Genomic DNA, 25,024 nt, shown 5'->3' on the forward strand with positions numbered 1-25,024 from the left:
TAAACCTAATAATAATAAAATCAGTAAAATGTTACCCATTACAAACAACAGAATACTACCTCTTTTTGATATGTTTTACAACTACCACAAACCTAGCAGCAAGATTCAAGACAATTCAACAGTGAAAATTAATTCTAGACCTGCAGAAAGCTGTATGTTACCCAAATTGATGTCAGCACAGCTCTCTGCACGTAAATGTCAATTATGAACACCATAAACAGTTTCCTGGGATGTATAACATTTTCTACCTACCGAGCAAAGTCAGTTCAGTCTCAAGCCTGATGGCAGACTCAAGCAGCAGCTTCTCCCTGTTGTCAATACTGGTTTCTGCTAAAAAATGATGATTTAACCACTCTCTGTATTCATCATCACTCATGACCTACAGAGGGAGAGAAAACATATGGCACACATCCACACTGTGTTTTCAAATGCACCTTGAAAGCGTCCTCACAGTTACTTCTGCTGTCCACATACTGAAGTACAGCCTCTGGCAGGGCATTACTCACTGCCATATTAATGACTGTTGTAGTGGTTTTGCCTGGGCCAGGTTTTTGGTAGTGGGGGGCACTACAGGGTGGCTTCTTTAAACAAAGATCTGCCAGAAGCTTCCCCTTTAGCTGACACGGGTAATGCCAGTCAATTCTAAGAAGCAGCAGCATAAAGTCTATCTGTAATGAACTGACCGTAATCCCTATCCCCCGAGCCGCTGTGGGGGGGAAGGAAGGGCAGTCCTGGGAAGAGGGAGGGTGGTGGAGGTGTTTTAAGATTCAATTTTATTTGTCATCTCCCTGTTCTGATGGTTCACTAATAAATCAAACCTTTTTCTCCCCAGGTTGAGTCTGTTTTGCGGGTGACACTAATTGCTGAGTGATCTCCCTGTCCTTATCTTGACTCACAAACCTCTCATGATATTTTCTCTCTCTCCTGTCCAGTTTAGGAGGGGGAGTGATAGAATGACTCGGTGGGCATCTGGCACCCAGTCAGGGCTAAACCCCCACAACTATATAATTCCACAGCCTGTACTTTCACTTTGCATGAGGGTTTGTAAAGAGGTTTCTTACCCATTTCAATACCTTTGGAATTCTACTTCTGAGCAGCTTTGAATTTCAAATGGAAACTCAAAACATCACTTAAGTTTTGAATCCAGAGCTTCTAACAGTGCAAACTGTTTGTGAAACCAAATAAAACAGCTCTGACTTGATTTGTTTTCTGTGTCTAGAATTCTAATCAGGTAAGTTTCACAAAAGGAGATCTGCTCAGGACTCCTGAAGAAAAATAAGGCTATTTAACAACCCCTGTTTTAGAATTAGGCTATTAAGCTACTTGGGATCTTAAATTGGCAAAAACTATGGCAATCTAAAGGAAGTTGGGAATTGATTTGAGTCAACTTACAAATTCCTCCACAAAGAAAATAAGGATAAATAAAACGTGGCAGTGGAAGCATCTGTTTAGAAGTGCTGATGTCTGCTCTATTGGTGATACCACTCAGGTTGGCTACAGAATGTAAACATCCTTAAAAATATGTATTAAAAGGAATACCTTCTTAGCAATACATAGAGTACGCAGACCTCTTCTGGCATAGTCATCCAAATGCTTCTGAGTTGTCTCTTTAATCTTCTTTTCTTCCAGTTCTGAATTATTAGCACCTACCATCATCCAAAAAACAAAGAAAACAAATTAAATATGCATTCCTTTGTGACTTGATCTAGGTGAACCTGCTTCTGCAGAGGGGTTGAACTAGATGACCTCTAAAGGTCCCTTCCAACCCTATCATTCCAGGATTCTATGATTCTTAGTCTAAACTTGGCAGAAAATTTGGTTCAAACCCATTTTAAAAACACCAAAATGTTAATAGGTTTTATTTTACCTGCAAATATATCTTCATGGCTGCACAACACACAAGCAGGCTAAAAGAGCAGTCACAGAAAAGCTTTTCTAAAAACAGCTGTTGTGGTGTGGACTACTCAGACAGGCACTCAACTCACCTAACTTTGAACATGTACAAGTTAGGTTCCAACTTCACCTTCAGACATGAAATTATCTTCCTAGTAAGATGACAGATTTTGGAGGTACTGCTTCCGCCCCATGAACCACAGAGGCTATTTGTCTAGACTTTACATAGCTAATGTTGGGTGAGTCAAAATCCACCCTTGGAACTGGAAATATCAGTGACTGTTTGCTACAGTGTATGAATAAATCAGTTAGTGCTTAAACAACATAGTGCAGCCCTCCTGTGGCAGATTCAAAAAATGCTTACTCCTTAACAACAGGGCCCAGAAGAAGGCACCCCACAACTTTATAAATACTGTTATTACACCTAGAAACACAGAAATATGCATTAATCAAGGGGAAAAAAAATAATCCCCAAACGCACTGATACACCTATACTATACTATACACTCCAACAGCTCAGAAACTCTAATAAATGTAAAGGCTAGAAAGTGTCTCATTCTAATAAACACCTCTCACTGTGTAGCAGAAGCCAACATTCAAGCAGATGACCTTACTTTATAACTGGAAATACTTAAGTTGACTCCTAAGGGTCTGCTTAGACACATCCTTTGAATAACAGCTGCTTCTCTCAGTTTCCACACCAGCACACAGCCACATCTAGATTACAAGCAATACTAATTTTCTGTGTTTCCTACAAGGAGCTATTCACAAATAATAGTTCTGCTTGGTTACCTGTCTCTTCTCATGAGTCGGGCCACCTGATCAACAGTACTGAAGAACGAGAAAGGTAAGCAAAGAATTAGGAGTTCTATAAATACCTTCAGATGCAGTTCTCAACAAATCCATCATGACTGAGTCTGCACCTTTTGTGTACACCACCACTTTGTTGGAGACTGGGTGCCGAACCACCACTGACATCCTTTTCCGCACGGAATCAAAAGGCAGGGTATGCAAAAGTTGAAATGTTAAAGACCCCAGACCCGCAAAGTCCACAGTGACGTGATCTGGAGTCCTAGACTGTAAAACGCATTTATAAGCTCTAGCAGCATGAACCAAGGCAGCTTCGTCTGGACTCTCAGCTTCATAACACAGTTTAGGTACGGTAGACAATTCTCCAGGTGATGCAGCAATGCTGTGTTCAGAGTCAGCAGCGACATTCACCGTATCAGCTTCTGGAGGCACCTGGCAACCCTCTGGGTGTTCAGTACTGTGAGGCTCAGCAGCCCTTTGAGCAGCTTCATCCAAAGCAGGTGAAGCCAGTTTCATTCTGAAAACAGACAGTTTGCTCACAAAACTATTGGGGCTTTCAGATGGTGACTCTTTTATGCTTGGTAGTGGGGAGGAACTTAGTCTTCGGACTGACAACCTCTGGAACATCTGCCTGATTTCCTCAAGTGATTTAATAGGCATCCTACTCAGTGAAGAGGGTCTCATCTGGAACAGAACAGTTATAGAAAGCAGTTATGCTAAATTCTTCATATTTTTATTACATTAAAAAAGGAGAGCTTGCAAACTATGTATGTTTCTTAATGAATATAGTGTTTTAAAAACTGACCATGTGTTTGATTGCATGTATGAAAGCCAGCTCAATTAAACATACAACCAAACAGCTTCTGTAAGAGCTTCACTAATCAAACCAAAAGAACTGAAAAAATATTTCAGATCTGAAAACTGTATGGTTTCCAAGTTTGATTTATGACTCTCTGTAATACTTCTCTTTAGAACTGTTTCAGTAATGAAAGAGTATGACATTATAACTTTTAAAAGTCATAGCAAATACAACTAAACACTTTAATTCTGCTCTGAACTGGCAAGATACTTGTAAAGAATAAATCATCTCCATATTGCTCAGTAACAGTAACTACAAGCACTATTAAAAATACAGTACCTTATCAGTAACTTTTTAATATCTGAGTTTAAAATAAAAGACAGTTCCCCTCTTGTCAATGTCACAAAATACCTGACTTACTGCTATTCAGAACAGTTAGGCAGCAAATAGCTTACAAACAAGGAACAAGGCATGCAAGGCTGACATTCATTTCTCACTATAGGTAAAGAGCTAAGAATGAGTTATCACCAGGAAGCCTGTTCTCCTTTGCTGCTGAAGAGCATAAAGGACAGACTGACTCTGGCTTCAGTTCTGGTGCAACTGCATGCAAGTTGCATTGTGTTTCCACTCAGCATCATGGAAACAGAAACTAGGAACATCCTTTCATCTCCTCTCCCTAAGGCAACGCTGAATCCTTCTGTTACCTTGAGCTCTTCATTCCCTAATCATGAACCCAGAAATCTTATGCCACATTGCCCCTCCTCATCCTACCTACCAGTGACCTGGAGATCACCCCTGCTAGCAATACATTCAGAAATATTATTTACCAAAAAAAAAAAAAAAAAAAGAGCCTGACCTATCCATTTTTCTACATTACCTTTAAGGAATGGCTAATTAGTAACTATGAACACGTCTCCAGCCAGTAGTTATAGGTTCACTGCCTAGAAGGACACCAAAAGCTAGTCCTGCACATCATAAACATTTTTTCAAAAGACAAAGTCAGCTAATGAAAATCACCAAGGGGTGAGGAGAAATGAAATCAAAGTTGAACTTGGGAATTATTCTGCAACATAGTCAACATAGGTAAAAAAATGGGGTTATGAAAATCCCACTCTCGAAAAAAAATTGAAAAAGATCATAGTATCTTTAAATATATGTTGGGTTGTGTGCTCTGGAAACACCAACTGGTCTCAGGAAGACTTGAACACACTCCAGACCATTAAACCAGGACAGTCCAGCAAATGCAAGACGAGATCACTTTATGTCATGCTACAAAGCATTTTTATTTCACATTATTACAGATATAAAAATTGACTTTTCACACTTTTGCTTAAACTCTATTTTAATAGTCAGGGAACAGGTAACATTATTCTCATTCCAGTATTCCAGGACTCTTATGAGACCATTCTTATCTTTCAGCCAACATCAACCTATTTGTAAAGGTAACCTGAGTGTCAGGGTACTCTTAAAGGAAGCTGCATATATTTGATAAAATTAATTAGAATATAGAAAATAAATCAACAGTTTTGATATAATCTCAAAATTTGGCTTGTAAAAATTATGAACAGAATACACACAGAAGCAAAAATATGGAAGTCAAGTTCTTCAGCATCAGAAAAACATTATCAGTTTTATATCACAATAACTCATGGCACTCCATGGGTTTACAGGAATTCCTGTCTTTCTAATAGGACAAATCAATGGAGGAGAAATGGATCACTTTTAAAATGTCAGCTAATTGGTTTTTTCCTTTTGTAATCAAATCAAAGGGAGCTCATTTATTTAAGAATATGGCCAAACAGCCAAAAATAGGCCAACTTACCTTCTGACGTGGCTGATTGGGGACTGAAACTACTACAGTATTACAGATAGCCAGAGCAAGAAAAAAGTCAGTGATGTACATTGTCTCCAATGATAACTTGCTGCTGGCGGCTTCTGATTGTTCATAGGAATGAGAAGAAATTTGATTGAACTTCTGCAACAGTTGTGTGTCTGGTACAACATCCGTTTCCTATTGATGAAATGAACAAAACTGTGCATTAGGATATAAATTTGGTCTCCAGCTCTGGAAGATAAATCAGTTACAGATGAATGAAGAAGCTTGTACAATTTCCTTCCTGTCAGATGCTGACTTGATTATGCTAGCACACTGAAAACAGCACACTTCATGCCCAGACAGGAAAACAGTAGAGTCTTAGTTCGTAGGTGCTTCAAAGAAATTAAACATGATGAATGCTATTTAGACATCTTCAGGGACAGAAGCGGTTTTTACCTCTTGTAACCTCGAATAAATATTGGTCATATACATATTTCCTACTAAACTCAAAGAAAATACTAGAAACCTTTTAAAACAGAAGAACAAACTATTATTAAGATGAAGTTGGTTATTTTAGTTGGAATGATCGTGGACTCAGAGCAGCAAGAACCAAAGCTTACTTCTTTGTGAACCAACAAACACTTGCAATGTCAGCTGCAGACAGGATGCAGCCAAGCAGTCATGGGAAACTCTGGTTTTGATGGAAGAGAAAGAATTTCTTAAATGACAAGCATCCTGATCAAATGGGTAAAAAGATATTCCTTCACATGAGTTACTTCAGAAATTTAGCATCAAAACCAACAGTTTTTACTTACAATTGGGCTGCTGAAAGCAACATGTCCTGAGTGGGGAACATCACCTGCTCCATCTTCCCCTCCTAATGCAGGGTAACTACCAGACAAGTGATGTAAAGACCTTCTGTTCAAAGGTTCATTCATGACTCTGCAGTTGTGCCCCTGCCATTTTGACATATGGGTTGAAGAGCCACACTGAACATCAGCTGAATCCTCATCCTCTGAATCCATCTCTTTATAGGATTCCAACCTCTTTGCTATGGAAAGGGAAATAAGATTACTGTTCCACCAGCAAAAAAACCCAAACTTCTCTAAAACACTGCCTGAAGGAAACAAAATGTTGAAGTAAGGAATTCAGTAAATAGCTAAGAATAATTCACCATTTATGAAAAACAAAACCTGTAACAAGCTATCACATAGAATTCCTGTTTGGGACACCACATTTCAAGAGCAATACTCAATTGGAGCGAATCCAGAAGAGGGAGCAAGAATGATCAGCGTTCTAGACAACACGAACAGCATAGAAATAGTAAAATCACAGAATCACGGAATCTTAAGGGTTGGAAGGGATCTCAAAAGATCATCTAGTCCAACCCTCTGCCAAAGCAGGACCACCTAGAGCAGGTCACACAGGAACTCGTCCAGGTGGGTTCTGAATGTCTCCAGAGAAGGAGGCTCCACAACCCATCTGGGCAGCCTGTTCCAGTGCTCTGTCACTCTCACAGTGAAGTTTTTCCTTATGTTTCTTTGGAACCTCTTATGTTCCAGCTTGCACCTGTTGTCTCTTGTCCTTGTCCATTGGACATCCTTGAGAAGAGCCTGGCTCTGTCTTCCTGACATCCACCCTTTACGTATTTGTAAACGTTAAGCATAGAATCACAGAATGGTAGGGGTTGGAAGGGATCTTTAAAGATCACCTAGTCCAATCCCCATGCTCAGGTAGGTCCAGTAATAAATAAATAAAATGAAATAAGCTGGAGTTACAGTCTTCAGAATGGCACATGGAGATAAGCCAAAGAATAGTCCGCAAGTACATGAAGAGCAGTTGCACAGAGAAAGGAAACAGCCTGTTTTCTATGCACACTGTGGGTAAGGGAGGACCCAGTGGTCCTATATTGTGTCAAGACAGACTCAGGCTAGGTGTGTTAGAGAAGATATGACACACTAGAACAGGATGCCAGAGAAAGCACTGAATTGGGCATCACTTGGTTAACACTGAGGTTAATGTTATTGTTAAAGCTCTGGCATCAGCATATATCTTATCTGGGCTACTGTACCCTCAAGGGCAACAGTATGTCAAATCAGAGCCTTAATGTATGCTACATGGTACATTGCTATGGCAGTCAACAGCATGTTTGAACCCTAAAACGCTAGGTAAGCATTGGCACTCAAGTTGAAAAAAAGGACAAAAAACAAGAGAGGAGAGACTAGATGGGCAATTTTCCAATGATCTGGGTTCTGAACATTGTAAGGAGAGAAGCAAAACACAGCAGGCATGACTTCCTCCACAGAAAGTCTGAATTCATACCTTCCGTGCATTGCCATACAAATCCAGCAGACCTCAACAAAACTTTCAGCTTCTCTGAGAAAAATGACCTATTGTGAGTACGTCTTACCATTTTCCTCATGGCAATATTCCTGTCCTGCAATGCTGCATCTCCGAAACACCATCTTATTTTCAGTGAGGGTTCCAGTCTTGTCAGAAAAGATATACTGAATCTGGCCGAGGTCTTCAGCAATATTCAGTGCTCGACACTGAATTGTTGAGTTTGTTTTCTCGTGATAAAAATCAACGTCATTCTGTATTAAATAAATTTGTCCCAATTTGACAATTTCAATTGAAACATAGAGAGAAACTGGGATGAAGACCTACCAAAATAAGACACAGGGATTAAGCAAAATCAAACTCTTTGGCCAGTTACAAACATGAAGTATCTCTACTCTTCAAAGATATAAATGAGATCAGAGTATGACCCATGTTCAAAGCAGACCAAAGTTACCTGCAATAAAATGATCATTGTCCAAAACATATTGAACCCTGCTAATGCCGGAGGAATAGATTTCCCATCTGGTTCAGGGATGTTAAAAAAAGGCACTTCTGAATACCTACTTAACCAAATCCCATGGCCTTGAAAACAAGAACAAGATAAAGTGAGTCAGTTGTGTGTAAACTGTACCAAAGATCAGGGTCATGGTGTTAGTTGTCATACTCTACAGCTCGTTCCCAGCTTTCAAAATAACATGTTATCTCTGAAGTTTTTCCTCAACAGGAATCCCATTCAAATTAAGTATTAATGCACACAAGAATAAATACCTCACACGCATTTCCATCTATACAGCATATCTCAGACCTAAAGGAATACTAACTATACCAGATAAACATTTCCCCCTCCCTGTTGTGCCTACCCTACCCCAATCTCTGGCAATTAATTGCATTATCCTCGCTAGTCCAGCTTTTATTTAAACTGTGAACACTACATCATCATTATTAACTGTAGCCTGAGGAAGTTTTTTAAAACATCTTTTAAATATCTTTTTGATTTTTCACAGAAGTTAGTCTGCTTAGAGTTACATAAGCTCACTATTTAATCAATTCCAGAAGTACCTAGTAACACTAGGTCTCTCCCCACAATGCTGTACATGCATCTCATGTTATCAGAAAAAATCCTAACAGAAAGTAGTTTTGCAGAGCAGTTAGTCAAATAAAAAGAAACAAATTGGAGAAACAGGTTCCAGAACCAAGAACTTGCACCAGAAACTTACTTCTTGACCATGCTCCAGATTAAACATGACAACATGAACTAAAACCTGGCAGCATCTCTAACTGCTAATGAATTAGGACACCGATGAAGGCAGTTTCAGAGATGGACTGTCAAAATGAACCAGTAGTCTCAAATTACAACACTAAGCATTGTAGGTTGAGAGTGGAAAATAACAGGAGTCTGTCAGTTCTCACTTACCTATGGCACCAGTTAAACACATCAAAATTAGAAGCAGAACACACCAAAGAATATCAGTGTTCACTTTTCTTTCCAATTTACTGCGCTTGTAATGAGGGCCACTATTATTCAGCATAGCTTTGGTTTCATGACCTGTAACCACAAGACAGGTTGAAAATCTCCAGGTATCAGAACCACAAGCTCTTTATATTTATAAAGCTCTAGGAAAACAGGACATTCGTTATCTAATATTTGTATAGAGATTATAAATACAAGTAAACTGACTGCTCCTACAATATCTGGTCTGTCCTAAGAAAAGTGAAGAAACTAAAATAAAATGTCATGTATATATCAACTTCTACACTGTCAATAACATTCCTTACTATACAAACTTATTCTTGATGTTTCCTATATGATTTCTAGTATCTTCTTGAAAATCCTGCATCTGTGTTACAGTTATCTGGCTGGATACATGACATTAACTTAAAAACCTCTACCCTTTGATATAGAAGACTGAAGAGCAGTACTAGCTTCAGTTTTGGACCAGAAAAAAATCCTAAGCAAACCATGCATCAACATGTCCCTTTTAAGACCCGTTTTACCACCGCAGCTAACAGTTGAGGGCAAGGACCTGTTCACACGGAACACTGCTGGCCTCCCATGAATAATCAGTCCTATCAGTTCTTTTTGTTGTTAAAAACAGAAAAAAACTTAATCCAGACTTGTATTCTTAACATTTTTAGCTACAGCTGTCTTCTGCTGGATTCAAGCTTTTACCCTCTTAATTCCCTCTTGTAGAATACTGTTTCTTAGGCAGAGAGGTTGGATTAGATGACCTCTAAAGGTCCATTCCAATCCTACCATTCTATGATTCTATGATATAACTGTCTTGTTTGCAAAGCAATCTATGAAAGTCAGGGTGTTTCACTAACCTGCATATACCACTATGCCTACAACAGCTTCTGTGTTTCTCACTGTGCACCCTCGCAGCAGCAAGTTTTCCTTGCTGAGGCCCACTCGATCCTTGTTCGAATGCTCACTGAAAAAAAAAAAGCACATTACTTCAGCTATAGGACTCCAGCAATTACCAGTCAGGCTTTGCAAAACCATTAGGGAGCAGACTTCCCAAAGAATCTGCTAGTCACCGACTGCCATTTCGACATTTCTGATTCGACTTTTAAAAACAACGGGGTAGCATGCATGCAGATCACCTTTGCAAATCCAGGCATGTAGACATTGTATTAAAATTGTCTTATGTTTACAAGCATGGCATTTGCCAGCTGGTAAATGAGAAGCAGGCAACTGAAAAGAGCTCAAGATGAACACTGGAAGTCTGAAAGCCTGTGACTTCTGCTTGGCTTGCTAACGGTCAAACAAATTTTAAAAAGCTATTTTAAATATACTGTGAGCATCATTACTCCTGTGGCATACTTTCAGTACAGGTTTGCTCATTGTTTGTTAAGGTGTTTTCTCAGAGGCTAATACATATGTATTTTTCTTTTCATGTTTCTAACATGTCAGTATTCACAGGAAAGAAGAACATTAGACATTATAACTCTCAAAAACCTGAAAACCAGTCACTCCATGAAATAATATTTTGTTTTCCTACTCTACAGAAAATCTTAAACCCGTAAGAAAGACAAATACAGTTGGGCACATTGGTCAAAAGGAGTTTGATCAAGCCACTGAGGGTTACCCAGAACAAAAGAGTAGGAGAGGAAGGCAGTCTTTCCCGTTTCCAATTCTGAGCAACACAGCTCATCCAATCAGGCCATAGTCGAGACCAAATACTGTAGATCATCACATGCTACTATGAGTAGATTTGAAACAGCTATTTCAAATATGGAATACACAATAATCACAAATCAGTCTGAACTAAGATGTTGAAAATATTCAATAAAAAATAAAAAACACTACTGGGTTTTTCCAGTTTAAAATCTGCTGCTCAGAAGCCCTTCTTGAGCTCCATCTACTGGGCTGTACTCAGAAATGTAGCGGTGCAAACTGACTTTTACACATCATCACTATTTTTTAAAGCAAATATTACACGCTCTCTGAAACTTAGTAAGAGCACCAAAGCAAATGACAATAGTTTGAAGAGTCACAAAGCGTACTTACACAAAGCCTCGGAAGCGACTGAGGTCGTTGTTAGGACTTTCACATTCTATTCTACTGGAAAATTTTTCTGGATCAATTTCAGAGACCTACAGCCATTGAAAAAAAACCCCAGAGAACTCAGACAAGATGTGATGGGGCTGAAAAATATCATAAATTCACAGCTTCGGATATTACTATTCAACAATTTAGCTTAAAAACTCTAAGGTGCTGGTGTTGCTGATGATCTGCTACCCTGCATAAACCAGACTCACACAGAATGGAAGGACTTCCTGGTATATATCAAACCCTGGCACATATCAGTTGAATTGCTGATATTTTGAGGAGAAAATGGGAGGAAGCAGAAAAAGAATGCAATAAGAACATCTGAAAAGTAGAGATTTCCCATAGGCTGTTTTGAGGGGTTTTTTTCATAGCAAGGAAAGAAAAAGAGGCACTGTCTCCTCTGCAAGCAGAACTTCTGCAAACATCTCTAGTTTCCAAAACCACGACTAGGATGCTACTGTACTAATGCAAAGAAAGTATGTAGAACTCCTAAATGGTGTTAGAGCCTTAGCAGTACCTGGAAGTACATTATGTGAATAAAGAGCAGGTGACGTATTCAGCGAAAAGCCAGGCGAAACAAACATCTTTACTAATAAAAAATGAAATCTGACAAGAATAGAAAGAAAACCTGCAATTTAATGTCAGTTAATGGCATAGGAGCATGTTTCTAGTCTCTACTATAATAGAGGTTTGCCTCTGGTATGAGACAGCCATTTCTACTGAGTACCTCCCACTAACTCTTCAGAAAGTGATTTGTTTCTGCTATTTAGAAAATAAGAATGACCAATTTAAGGTTTGAAACTACAAGGATAAACCTATAATGCACAGGTGTAAGTGAATATATCTTCCACGCAGTTATTGACCTCTGAGAAGGCTCCCAGGTCCACCACAAAATCGTGTACCTGTGTGCCAAATCCAAACATCTTTCAAGTATCTCCAGGGATAGTAACTGGATGAAAGACAGCCCAGAGGGTGGTGATCAAGGGCACAGAATCAGGTTGGAGGCCTGTGGCCAGTGAAGTTCCACAGGGATTGGTTCTGGGGCCAGTCTTGTTCAACATCTTCATCAATGACCTGGATGAGGGGACAGAGTGTACCCTCAGTAAGTTCACTGATGACACCAAACTGGGAGGACTGGCTGATTCCCCAGAAGGCTGTGCTGCCATTCAGTGGGATCTCAACCGGCTTCAGAGTTGGGCAGAGAGGAACCTCATGAGGTTCAACAAGGACAAGTGCTGAGTCCTGCATTTGGGAAGGAACAACCCCATGCAGCAGTACAGGCTGGGGGTCGAACTTCTGAAGAGCAGCTCTACAGAGAAAGAGAGACCTGGGAGTCCTGATTGATAATAAGATAAACGGCCAAATATGAGCCAGCGGTGTGCCCTCGTAGCCAAGAAGGCCAACGGCTTTCTGAGATGCATTAAGAAGAGCATGACCAGCAGGTTGAGGGAGGTTCTTCTCCTCTACTCTGCCCTGGTAAGGCCATATCTGGTGTACTGTGTCCAGTTCTGGTCTCTCCAGTTAAAGTGTGATAGAGGACTTCTGGAAAGAGTCCCGTGGAGGGCTACAGAGATCATTAGGGGACAAGAGCATCTCACTTATGAGGAAAGGCTGAGAGACTTGGAGATGTTGAGCCTGAAGAAAACTGAGAGTGGACCCTATCAATGCTTATAAATACCTAAAGGGCAGGTGCCAAGAGGATGCGAACAGTCTTTTTTCTGTAGTGTCCAGTGAATGATAGGACAAGAGGTAACAGGCACAAGCTGGAACACAGGAAGTTCCATTTGAACATGAGGAGAAACTTCTTTCCTCTGAGGGAGCCCTGGCACAGGCTGCCCAGGGAGGGTGTGGAGTCTCCTTCTCTGGAGGTCTTCAATACCCTGGATGCGTTCCCGTGTGACCTGACCGAGTTGAACCTGCTTTAGCAGCAGGGTTGGATGATGATCACTAGAGGTCCGTTTCAACTTCTACCATTCCGTGATTCTCTAAGAGACCATGTCTACTGCTTTGGCTATGCTACATTTCTGACAAACTATATGGTTTGATAATACAGCATGGAAATGGAGTGGGTGCATAGCCAAGGTGGAAGAGGAGAGCTGGCAACTCCTCTCAGCACCTTGGCTTCTTAGGCTGCCTGGAAGAAAAGGACAGCACTTTCCAGGCAGGGCTAGATTCAGTCATTGACCATGGAGGCTGAGAAGGAGCTGACCAGTGCAATCCTGTGGCTTCTCTTGTAACAAGAAACATTCACTGCTCACAATGGCTTAATGCTAAAGGCATATTAGCTTCTGCACCCCAGCTAACCATATGAGCGTTGGAAGGAAAAGGAGATTAATCCCTTCTTAATATAAAGCAGTATTTGAGGGCTTTGAAAGCAGCAATATCAGTTTGTTCAATAAACAGTTCATTATCCCCAAGGAGTAGGTCCTCAGCTGTTTTGTGAATTTCTCTATGAATGCCAAGGTGGTTGGAGACACTGTGTTCTGGACCTTATAATACACTGTTACCTAAGAAGCCTACAGTTATTTTCCCAATTTCTTTCCTGTTGTCATTTGAGCATTTAGAAAAAAAAAGAAAAAAGCTAGTCTAAGTTGCCAAAAAATAAATTTGACTACGGGAGTTTCAGCTGCTGTTTTACACTTTAATTTTGCTTTGCCTTCTCTTAAAGGAATCCCAAATACAAAAACAGATGCCTCACCAATAACCTTTTTTGTTGTGTTTCTACTTGCTCAGTGACAAAGCAGCAGGACAGAACATCCTTGCAAATAGATTAAGTCTTTTTAGTCCTTGCCTTCAGATGGTGTTTAATTTGATAGAGTTATTTATATTCTTCTGAGCTTATGGAGAGGTGAGGCAGTCAGCCTCTTACACAGCATTGCCTGAGTTTATTAGGACAAAGACTCTGGCTGAAACTCAGCTAGGGAGGCACTAGAGTCTGAAGTTGATCATGGCTCTGTGTCCAGAAACCATGCAGATCTGACAAGAAAGACTAAAATTAATAATATATGGTTTTTAAAAATTATTTTTAGAGAAAAAAACCCAAACAGTCTTTAATAATGAAGGAATTCTCACTATTTGGACAGTATGACTCTTCCTAGAACTTAGGTGCAAGTTTTCAGAGAAAACAGTATCTTCCTTGAGTAAGAGTGAAATTGGACCTTGGTACCAGGAATGGTATGAGTCCACCTCAGTATGGTGTAAGCCCATAGAATCATTTAAATTTTGCTTTGCCTAATGATACATGTTTACAGAACGATCAAACACGTCTTACTGTTTTAAGATTAAATCAAGATAGAAAAAAGAAAAACTGTATGTCACTGTAGGGGATAAGAAATAGCTCTGTTCATGGATATCAGATCACACCTTTGGTATTACTACACGCACTAAGTAACAGGGGAGTCTTAATATACAACAAGGTGGTAGCAGCTGACGAGGCAGTTGAGGTAGTTTTATCTCCAGAAGACTAAATAGTCTGTTCTTAGGGGCAGCAGTCTCCCTGCTGTTGTACTAGAACAATGGCTATCATCCCTCTTCAGTATCTGAAAAGACCTTTATGAATTACTTATAATGCCTTAATCATGTGGCTTCGATGGTTGAAAAACATTGATCCACCAACTTGTTATGTGTAAACCTTCTGAGACCCAGTGATGCTCAGTCTTGGAAGTGAGAGATGACTCAGTTAATAATGTTCACAGTAGGCTTGTAGCAGAAAAATTTTGAGAGTTTAAAAGGTTTTACAAATCCTTAAAGGACTAGAATTGTATCTAAAAATACATTTATAGTGTGAAAAAAACAAAGCCAGAAACAGTGAAGAAAAAGATATCTGCTTCTCTCTCTAGGTGTTTATAAGGCCCAGAGCTCCCTTCTAAAAAATCCCAATTCCTCACTCATGACATGATACAAACCATAAATGACAACTTGACATTTACCTGTACAGTTAATTTTACTGGCTTGTATTACTTGAAATAGATCTCTTTTCCTCTAGGTTAAGTGACACAAAGATTTGCTCCAAAATAACTCAAGCAACAAATTACAACTATGTTACTAGTGTTTTCAGATGGGGATTGATAAACTATCAAGAATTATGCATAGCTAGAGAGTTGGGTTGTTTGGGTTTTTTTCAGTCCACCATTTGTCATGTCAACTTTCTTACACCACTAGAAATGAACAATTATCACCTGCTCTGAATATCCTCTCACCACCTGCCTCTGCTTTAGATTGGTTTCTCCATCAAGGCTTGCTGTTTCAATGTAACAGATCCCATCCAGGTCACTAGAATATAACAGCACCATGTCAGCAGGAATTATTTCATTACGTGAAAGCCGGATGAAGTCTCCAACATTAACATTTTTCCAGAATTTATCTATGTATTTCTTCTCCTTCCTGAAACATAGATAAAAACAGTAATTTGTTTACAAATGCATAAACTGAAAGCTCACAGAAACATATTGTAACTAGACAACAGTTAATGTATGCTTTCAATTCATTTAAAAAACTCTGATGAGATAGTATATTAGCTTGAAGTGAATATAGTTATGAAGAATCAGCTCTGGGGTCCAAACATAGTTTTTCTGGGAATTACATTCCAGGCACCCTCCCAGAATTATCTTCACTATTTAAAATTCAGCCCACTTGCTTCCTGTATTTTCACTATACCAAGAAAGCGAACAGTGTTTTCAGGATTTTCTCCTCAGATCACCACTTCTTGCAATTATGCAACTAAAACCTGCAAATCGTTGTCTCTTCTGATAGAACCTTTCAAAAATGTCCATCTCTGAAGATGATGAACACCTACCAGTAAGCAAAGAATATTCAGCAACCACTTCATGGATGCTCTGAATTTAAATACTTGTATTTACAGGCTTTTAAAATAGAGTTTCCATCAATTTTGGACATAAGGTAACAAGACTCTAACACTCAGGGAAGTCAATAAAAGCTCTTTATTAATATAAAATATACAGCCATGACGTATTTAATTGTTTTCAACTTTCCATTTATAGCTGCTGTTCTACGATTCTGCCCTCAACTGAGATGAAGACTCTTCCTTTTATGTAATTACAACTTTATTGCAAAGAAAAACAGGTTTAGAGTGCTGATGCAAGGTAATAAACAGGCGCTGGGAAGTGCCACCAGCATAACCTTTTATGTAGGCCAATTTACACCGCTATGAAGGCCAAGGGAGCCCAAATAAGGTACAACACCAACTGGAACAGAATGCTCCACAACAGCTCCCTTACATCTCACTCTCCAAACAGGATGGAGAGGATTTGAGAACCCAGGAGGGTGGTGGGAGAAAATTACTTCCACGGCCAGCTTGCATCTAGACAGGTTTGAGAAAGAATGGAAACCACAGAATTATAGAATGTTAGGGGTTGGAAGGGACCTTTAGAGATCATCTAGTCCAATCCCCCTGCAGAAGCAGGGTCACCTAGATCAGGTCGCATAGGAACGTGTCCAGGCGGGTCTTGAAGACCTCCAAGGAAGGAGACTCCACAACCCCTCTGGGCAGCCTGTGCCAGGGCTCCGTCACTCTCATAATAAAATAGTTTTTTCTTATATTTAAGTGGAACTTTTTGTGTTACAGCTTCATCCCATTACCCCTTGACCTGTTGCTAGCTACTATAGAAAAAAGGGATGTCCCAACTTACTGACATCCATCCTTTAGATATTTATAAATGTTAATAAGATCACCCCTCAATCTCCTCTTTTCCAGACTAAACAGCCCCAGTTCCCACAGTCTTTCCTCATATGAAAGACGTTCCAGTCCCCTGGAAATGGAAAGATGAAACAAAATACGCTATAAACAAAGAAAGCAATGACATAACTAATTTAGTAAGACAAAACCATTAGGTCAAAAATTGTCAATTTCTGCCATTAACTTCAAAAGGAGTTTTCCCAAAGTGAACTGAAATTTTCAAAACCACAGAAATACTTAGAAATTAAAGATTTTGTGATTTTTTTTTTCTCCTTGAAGTAATTATTTACTAGAGATTAAAGAGGGGGAAAATGCTGATACACTCACATCCTACCATGTATTTCACGAAAAAATACAAAACCCTATTTTTGCTGCCAGTGTTAAGGCTGGTCCTCAGTACAGGGCGAATATCACAGAATCATTTATGTTGCAAAAGACATTTTTCCAACCACTAACCTAGCACTATCAAGCTCACCACTAAACCACGTACGTAATTCCCACATCCACACATTTTTTTAGTATCTCCAGAGCTGGTGACTAACATATTTTCTCAGGTAGCCCATTTCAATGCTTTGACAACCCTTTTGGTGAAAATATTTTTACTAACGTCCAATTTAAACCTCCCTTAGCACAACTTGAGGCTGTTTACTCAAGTCCTATTGCCTGTTACCTGGGAAAACAGACTGACACCCACCTTTCAGGTAAGGTTTCCATTCAGACAGAATCACAGAATGGCGGGGGTTAGAAAGGGCCTCTAGAGATCATCTAGTCCAAGTCCCCTGCTCAATCATGTCTACCTAGATCAGGTCACTCAGGAACGTGTGCAGGTGGGTTTAGAAAACCTCTAGAGAAGGAGATTCCATACCCTCCCGGAGCAGCCTGTGCCAGGGCTCCATCACTGGAAAGAAGTTTCTCCTCATACTCAAGAGGAACTTCTTGTGTTCCAACTTTTGTCCATTACCCCTAGTCCTATCACTGGATACTACAGAAAAAAAATTGTTGTCCCATTCCCTTGACATAGACCTTTCAAATACTTTTAAATATTAATGAAGTCCTCCTTCAGTCTCTTACTTCTCCAAGCTGAACAGTTCCAGTTGCTGCAGCCTTTCCTCATAAGGAAGATGCTCCAGTCCCCTGATCGTGGTGGCCCTGCATTGGGCTCTCTCCAGAAGAGAGTTTCTCTTCCCTGTCCCTCTCGAGCTGAGAAGCCCAGAACTGGACACAGGACTCCAGATGACGCCTCACCAGGGCAGAGTAGAGGGGGAACAGAACCTCCCTTGACCTGTTGGCCACACTCTTCTTGTGCCATTGGCCTTCTTGGCCATGCAGGCACATTGCTGGTTCATGCTTAGCTTGCTGTCAACCAGAACTCCCAGGTCTCTCTCTGCAGAGCTGCTCGACAGCAGGTCAATCTCCAGTCTGTACTAGTGCATGGGGTTGTTCCTTCCCAGATGCAGGACTCTGTACTCATCCTTGTTGAACCTCATGAGGTTCCTCTCTGCCCAACTCTCAAGCTAGTTGAAATCCCACTGCATGGCAGCACAGCCTTCTGGGGAATAAGCCAGTCCTCTCCTCCCAGTTTGGTGTCATCAGTGAACTTGCTGTAGTTTCCTGGGTCTTCTTTCTTGCCCTTTTTGAAGACTGGAGTGACATTGGACTTCCTCCAGTCCTCAGACACCTCACCTGTCCCCCATGATCATTCAAAAATGATGGAGAGCAGCTTAGCAACCACATCAGTCAGCTCTTTCAGCACTCGTGGGTGCATCCCATCAGGACCCACAGATTTGTGGTTGTACAGCTTGCCCAGCTTTAACCTCATCCACCAAGAGAAAGCCTTCTGTTCTACAGACTGTTCTGTTGTCCTTCAGGGACTGAGCTTCCCGAGGGCTGGCCTCGGCACTGAAGACTGAAGCAAAGAAGGCATTCAGTAACTCCAACTTCTCTGCATCCTCTGTCACCAGGACACCCTCCTTATTCATCAGTAAGTTCACATTCTCCTTAATCTTCCTTTTGCTACTGATGTATTTGAAAAAGCCCTTCTTTTTTCCTTTTACTTCCTTTGGCAGTTTTAATTTCAAAAGATCTTTGGCCTTCCTGGTTTTGTCCCTGCATACTCTAGTGTAGTGGTATTCCTATATTCTTCCCCAAGCAATCAGGCCCTTTTTCCACCTTACAGAGATTTCTCTCTTCTCCTTAAGTAGTTCTTTCTTCAACCATGTAAGCCTCTTGCCTTCTTTTCCTGATTTTCTATTTGTGGGGACATACTGACCATATGCTTGGAGGAAATTATGTTTAAAAATCAACCAGCTTTCTTGGGCACTCCTAACATCTAGAATCCTATCCCATAAGATTCTTCCAAGGAGGTCTTTAAAGAGGCCAAAGTCAGCTCGCCTTAAGCCTAGGGCTGCAACCTGGCTCAGTGTCCTGCTTCTTCCACAGAGTATCTTGAACTCCATCATCTCATGTTCACTGCAGCCAAGGTTGTCTCCAGCCTTCATATCCCCAGCTACATCTTCTTTATTTGCTAGCACAAGCTCTAGCAGTACCCCTCTCCTTGTTGGTTTCTTGATCACTTGTGACAGGAGGTTGTCATGGACGTTCTGTAGGAACCTCCTGGCCTGTGCATGCTTGGCTGAGTGGCTTTGTCAGCAAATATCCTGTCCAAATATCCTGGTGTCATCTATAAACTTACTGAGGGTGCACTCAATCTTCTCATCCAAATAATTGATAAAGATATCAAACAGAACTGTCCCCAACACTGAGCCCTAGGGAACATCACTGGTTTTAACTGGATTTAACTACATTCTCCACCACTCTCTGGGCCCAGCCATCTTGACAGTTTTTGTACCCATTGAAGAGTTCACTCAGTCAAGCCATATTTCTCTTTTCAATCACTACCTATTTAATAAACATGGGAATAAAAGTACATGATGCTTCTTTTTACTTGATGCACCTAGACTAGTTCCCCTTTCTTTTTGCCAGGATGGAGATTATTCTTTCCATTTCTAAATTCCATAAAGAAAAAAAATAGATATGAAATTGTATCTGGATTTCAAGTATATGAAATGATGCAGCAGACGGATCATGAACATTTACTTTATCAAATTCAGTACAAAGTCAAACAAAAAGTTTAGCTGACTTCAGTAGTTGGTCAGTGGGGCAATAAATGGATTTTTCCACCATATTCACCTCATCACAATTCTACTGAAATGACACATGCTCAAAGAGAAATGTCTTCATACTTTGTGATTCATGGACATTTAAATAAGATCCTACTATTTTAAATGATAACTTGCTCAAAAGCACAAGGACTTGATAACTAAATATTTGACAGCAACAATTACAAACTAAATGAAAGTGCATGTTGGCACATTTCATTGTTAGTCAATATCGTTTATCACTCAACAAGGGAAAGATGAGTCAGAAAAAACAACATTTTAAGCAATATTATCACATTTTCAAGATAGAAATAAGCTGGAAAAATCAGCTCCAGCTTGTTTGTATTTAAGACCAAATACAGTATTTCTGATCTATCAAATGGATAAATTCCCGAAGTCATAAAAATAGCAGGTTGAAAACTTTGAAACTGTAAGTAAAGGCAAATGAGTGGGGTGGGGAGGTGGATCAGAGTTGTCAAAAAAGCACAGAAACTAGTATCCAGTTGTTCAGATAGATTTATCAAGGCACTAAGACTTGCACATTTGGTCAGGACAACGGAGCACAGTGAAAGCAGTTTCTCCTATGAGCACCTAACTTTGCACAAAAGCAACTCACAAGAGTTCAAGAAAAGAGAAGCACTGATCATCCTGAAAATGCTTCACACAAATTATCTTCAGATAGAAACAGGTGGCCTACCAGTCTGGACTATCATTTTATATTAAAGGAAAAACAAACAACTTTTTGTTATGCAATCATGACTATATAGAGCAGCTTTCCCAGAAACGTTCTGTTAATGAGCTAGCTCATAGAATTCCAACAGCGTATGGTAAATGCCAGAAAGCTGGAAATTCCATCTTCTGAGTAATATATATCTATCTATCTATATATATATAGATATATATATATATATAGATATATATATATATATATATATAAAAAACGTATTTAATGGTTATGTGGTACCAGAGTGTAAATGTGCTGCATGAACTGATTAAGGTCATGTCTGCAGTACCAAGCTTAGGGTTCGCCACAACCAGCTAGCACATTAACATTTTGGAAATGCTTCTCTTCAGTGTATTGCCTTCACTCAGAGAAAGGTGTCTTTCCTGAAAAGAGCATCTTTAAGCATGGTTTGGCACTACAGGAACTATTGCATGCTACTGCTCAGACCTTACTCAATTTGGTAAAGTTTTCAGTTCATTTAGGATATGACCAGTTTGCATTCCTGTCTCTCTATTATCTGTGCGTAACAACTGTCTGTCATTAAATCTTTCATCACCAAGCACACTCCACCCCTGACCTGTACCTACAGTCTGTAACATTGCAGCCCAGTGCTGTGGAACAGCTGCTAACATTTGAACTCAAACTGGAAACAATTTTATTCTGTTTGGGGAAATGTTATTACATTATGGGTACATTCCGATACCATTAACAAGCTGTAGTGATTAATTAGCAACCCTTGAATTTTCACTGTGTTTATAGTGATTTTAGAGGATTAAAAATATACTTTTCAAAACAAATGCTATATACAATGCTTACATAGTCAAACTACTGTGGTTAACACAGTACAAGTTCATGCATGAGCACACTTGCCTCAACCAAAGAGTAAATTTTTTTCAGCAATTTTGACACTAATGTGATACCCATTCAGCAAAACTAGTGATCAAGACTCAACTAGCCTAGTCCCTAAGCAACTTGATCTAAATAGATCTGCTTTCAGCAGGATGTTGGACTAGATGACCTCCAGAAATCCCTTCGAACTTAAAAGGAAACTGAAAGATTTATCAACAACTTTTTTGTATATACCCCTAATTCAACAATAACAATAAACCAGAAAGACTGTTGTCTCTTACCTGCTATATACTTTGGTTAGCAAGTTGTTTATCTGTTTATCCATTTTGTACTTTGAGTAATCTTCCAGACCATCTTTCACTGCAATAATTGTCAGAACCACTACTAGAGGAAGCATTGTAATTTCTTTTTGGAAGGCTTCCACCAGAGGAACCCAGTTTAGGACAACTAGAAATAGAAAATACAGATTGGCAACTCTGAAAGAAAGAGAAAACATATCAGTTAGCTGTGTTGACAGACAGTCATCCATACTTCCTCACCCCACTTAAGTCAGCAGTAATTTATTTTTTCTTCACTAAGTGCAATTTCAGAACTAAGTATCCAGAACTCTTGTTTTCACTGTCCAGTCAACAGACTACTGAGCTGAACAGTTGCTTAATATGCATCATCAGAAGATGAAGAAACCAATAATTTTCCTGTATTTTCAAACTTGTCCTCCAGACACATGTCTTCTAGCGAGGCTTTAGTTAACTTGTACTCTTGCAAATTTCCACATCTTTTAAACTTAATTTTACCACCTCTTGGGTCAGACACTTGTTTTAAAAGGAAATCGTCTTGCAACCTCCCTGTGTAACTTTGCAAACCAGCAGTCCTCCAAGTAGAAAGAGGATGAAAAAAAATGGAAACAGAGAAAGACATGAGGGAAGGGGAGAAACACATTTGCAGGAAATGAGCTGAAAAATCCTGCTGCAGATTGCTGTGTGGCACTGCTCCAAGAGCAAGGAATATTTCAATAACCCAAAGAACTGAATTAGTGGAAATGACATAAGCTACGGAGAAAAGGCTTGGCCCAATACTGACAATACTGAAAGAGACATGCCAAAAAACACAACCCTCTCAACCTGCTTATCACACATTTCAATAAAAGGATTCCACTTCAGAAGTCTTACAACAACCAAAAAGAAGTTCATTACCTGTGAAATTGCTCAAATAAATTCCGTGGTAAAAAATTCAATAGAGTGTATTTAGTAGTCCGTATTCTGTTGTTCATGTACAGTTTTGATACTTTTTCATATTCTTCCTTAAAATGTCCCAAACAGGGTATCACTATCCTATGTTTGCCAATGGCTTTTGGTGATTGATAGCACTTGTTACTTGAATTGCTGCTGCTGCTGACTTCTCTGCCCTCTGTAGATATCAGTCGCTGCCAACGGTATCGCGCCCAGCGGATGGGATCTGCCATTGCGCCTGAAATGCTTTATAATCCAAGAAGTGTTCTCTATCTAGAAACATGTTAAATACAGCAAGTTAAGTAATAATTCTGTGACAGCTTTTCAACTGAAAACTCACACTTCTTAATAAGCCTAGGACAAAAGGGATTGCCACACTTTGATTATGAAAAAGAACAGACAGTTAATGTTACGTGAGGTCAGGAACCTCCGCTTCAAATGTGGAATTTATCTGAACTTCATCACACCTTTCAGGATCCTAGAGTTTGATTAAAATCCACGATATTTTTGTGGTAGCACCTAACATAAGCAGCCCACCCACGAGTTTCTTGTGCTGTAGTCTGGTGAAAAAAGTAGACAAATTCTGCAGAGAACATCACTTTGAAAGGAATCCTTATCTCAGACACTGCAGTCCTTGCTGATGGTTAACAACCTTCCTTAAACTCAGGAGTCAAAACAGAAACAGGCACCTGAGCGCAGCCTTAGACACAAAGTGAGGAATTGCCAATGAAAGACACTAAGAAACTATCACGAAAAGAAACTCTCTTCCTATTGAATTAGAAACAAGTTTGAGAATTTTTACCAGTTGATAGAGAATCAACAAACTTCATGTCAATGCTTCTCTTCTATTCACTCTAGCTAAACTCTAGCAATCTACACAGGAATTTGTTTTCCTAAATAAAGTCAAAATTCACAGGTGTAGGTGATACTTTATCAAGCCAACCAATGCAATTACAAAAGGACTTTTACGCACACAAACCATACTTTACAGAAGCTCAAAACTTCTGGGTTTTACGTAGAGTTTTTTCTAAATTTGTGACAAGTTTTTACAACTAATAGTTGCTCTTATTTATTGCACTATGTCTTCCAGAGGACAGCTCATTTTCTACTTGTTTACAACTGTAATTTCTGTGAACCTCAAATCATCAGTACAGCTACTTCTCACTGCAGATTACTCTCCATCTGGTATCTTACCATTTGCATACAACATAGAAAAAAACTTGGACTAAATCCTCTTCCTAAATTCCCACACAAAAGCTGCCTCTACAACTTGTTGGGTCTTTCTAAATGAAATCTCGTTACTACAGACCACCCTACATAGTCACCAACCTAATCCCGATTTTGGCTTCAATTAGCTCACACTTCTATTCATGTGGTACCTCTTTCTCTGCCATTGGTAGAGACCACTCTGTCCTGTTCACATTCCAGTTGCAGAAATCTTGAAACATGGGCACAGCGTCCTCAGCAAGTCCTCTAGCAATGAGGTATTATTAATATATCTACATCAATCCATTCTGTTCTTAAAAAGATTATGCCGCAAACTTTCTAAAAAGCCTGGTCCACAGCACCAGTACTCTTCGCCTAGAAAGCCTTACTCTAATGGCTAACTGGTCTCTTCCTCTCATCAAATCAAGATGGTACATTTTTGACCTGCCATCATGAGATGTGGATAGTTATGGATTGTTTAAATCTTAATGTCTTGGCAGACTGTTACCACATACATGAAACTAATGCTCTTCTTTAGAAACCACGATTTCCATATGAAGAGAAAAGAAGAACTCAGGAGAGAAAAAATAAATCTCTATACAGCATGTCCTCTCAGCATCCCTCAGCAGTTCCTACGTGAATTACTGTAGTGCTTCCCTGGGCAACAGTAAGAGACTAGTCTGAGACAAATAAACTACTTTTTTTTTCTCGGTGCTCAACCTTGCAGTCCCAATACCCATCAGACTACCAGAGGCAAGCAACTGCTGCACAGGAAGGCAGCTATTTCTGGGATTTCTCAGAGAAACAGAGAGGAGGTTGTGAAGATTTTCCAAAATATATGGCATCCTCTTACTTGCACAGAAGGTAACATCTTCATACCCTTGCTCCCTCGAATCCTACCACCTGAGGGACAGTCTCCAGAGGGATTGCTCTCTGCAAAGAGGCTACTATC

The 25,024-nt window shown here is 39.8% G+C and overlaps 1 protein-coding gene across 2 annotated transcripts in view; it reads right to left on the minus strand.

The window, feature by feature from the left end:
- ATP10D (ATPase phospholipid transporting 10D (putative)) overlaps window positions 1-25,024 on the minus strand; it is a 48,038-nt gene that overhangs the window by 14,597 nt on the left and 8,417 nt on the right. For both annotated transcript variants that reach the window (XM_061992433.1, XM_061992434.1), the window contains 13 exons: window positions 22,831-23,139; window positions 21,919-22,113; window positions 15,390-15,594; window positions 11,170-11,255; window positions 9,984-10,090; window positions 9,073-9,204; window positions 8,113-8,240; window positions 7,729-7,981; window positions 6,134-6,369; window positions 5,325-5,513; window positions 2,772-3,387; window positions 1,540-1,646; window positions 253-379 (listed from right to left, as the gene is read on the minus strand). In XM_061992433.1, the coding sequence (XP_061848417.1) occupies window positions 253-379; window positions 1,540-1,646; window positions 2,772-3,387; window positions 5,325-5,513; window positions 6,134-6,369; window positions 7,729-7,981; window positions 8,113-8,240; window positions 9,073-9,204; window positions 9,984-10,090; window positions 11,170-11,255; window positions 15,390-15,594; window positions 21,919-22,113; window positions 22,831-23,099 (2,650 nt within the window). In that variant the 5' untranslated portion in view covers window positions 23,100-23,139. The remainder of the gene's footprint in view (window positions 1-252; window positions 380-1,539; window positions 1,647-2,771; window positions 3,388-5,324; window positions 5,514-6,133; window positions 6,370-7,728; window positions 7,982-8,112; window positions 8,241-9,072; window positions 9,205-9,983; window positions 10,091-11,169; window positions 11,256-15,389; window positions 15,595-21,918; window positions 22,114-22,830; window positions 23,140-25,024) is intronic.

Source organism: Colius striatus, chromosome 3 (assembly GCF_028858725.1).
Source record: "Colius striatus isolate bColStr4 chromosome 3, bColStr4.1.hap1, whole genome shotgun sequence".
NCBI classification, from domain to species: domain Eukaryota; kingdom Metazoa; phylum Chordata; class Aves; order Coliiformes; family Coliidae; genus Colius; species Colius striatus.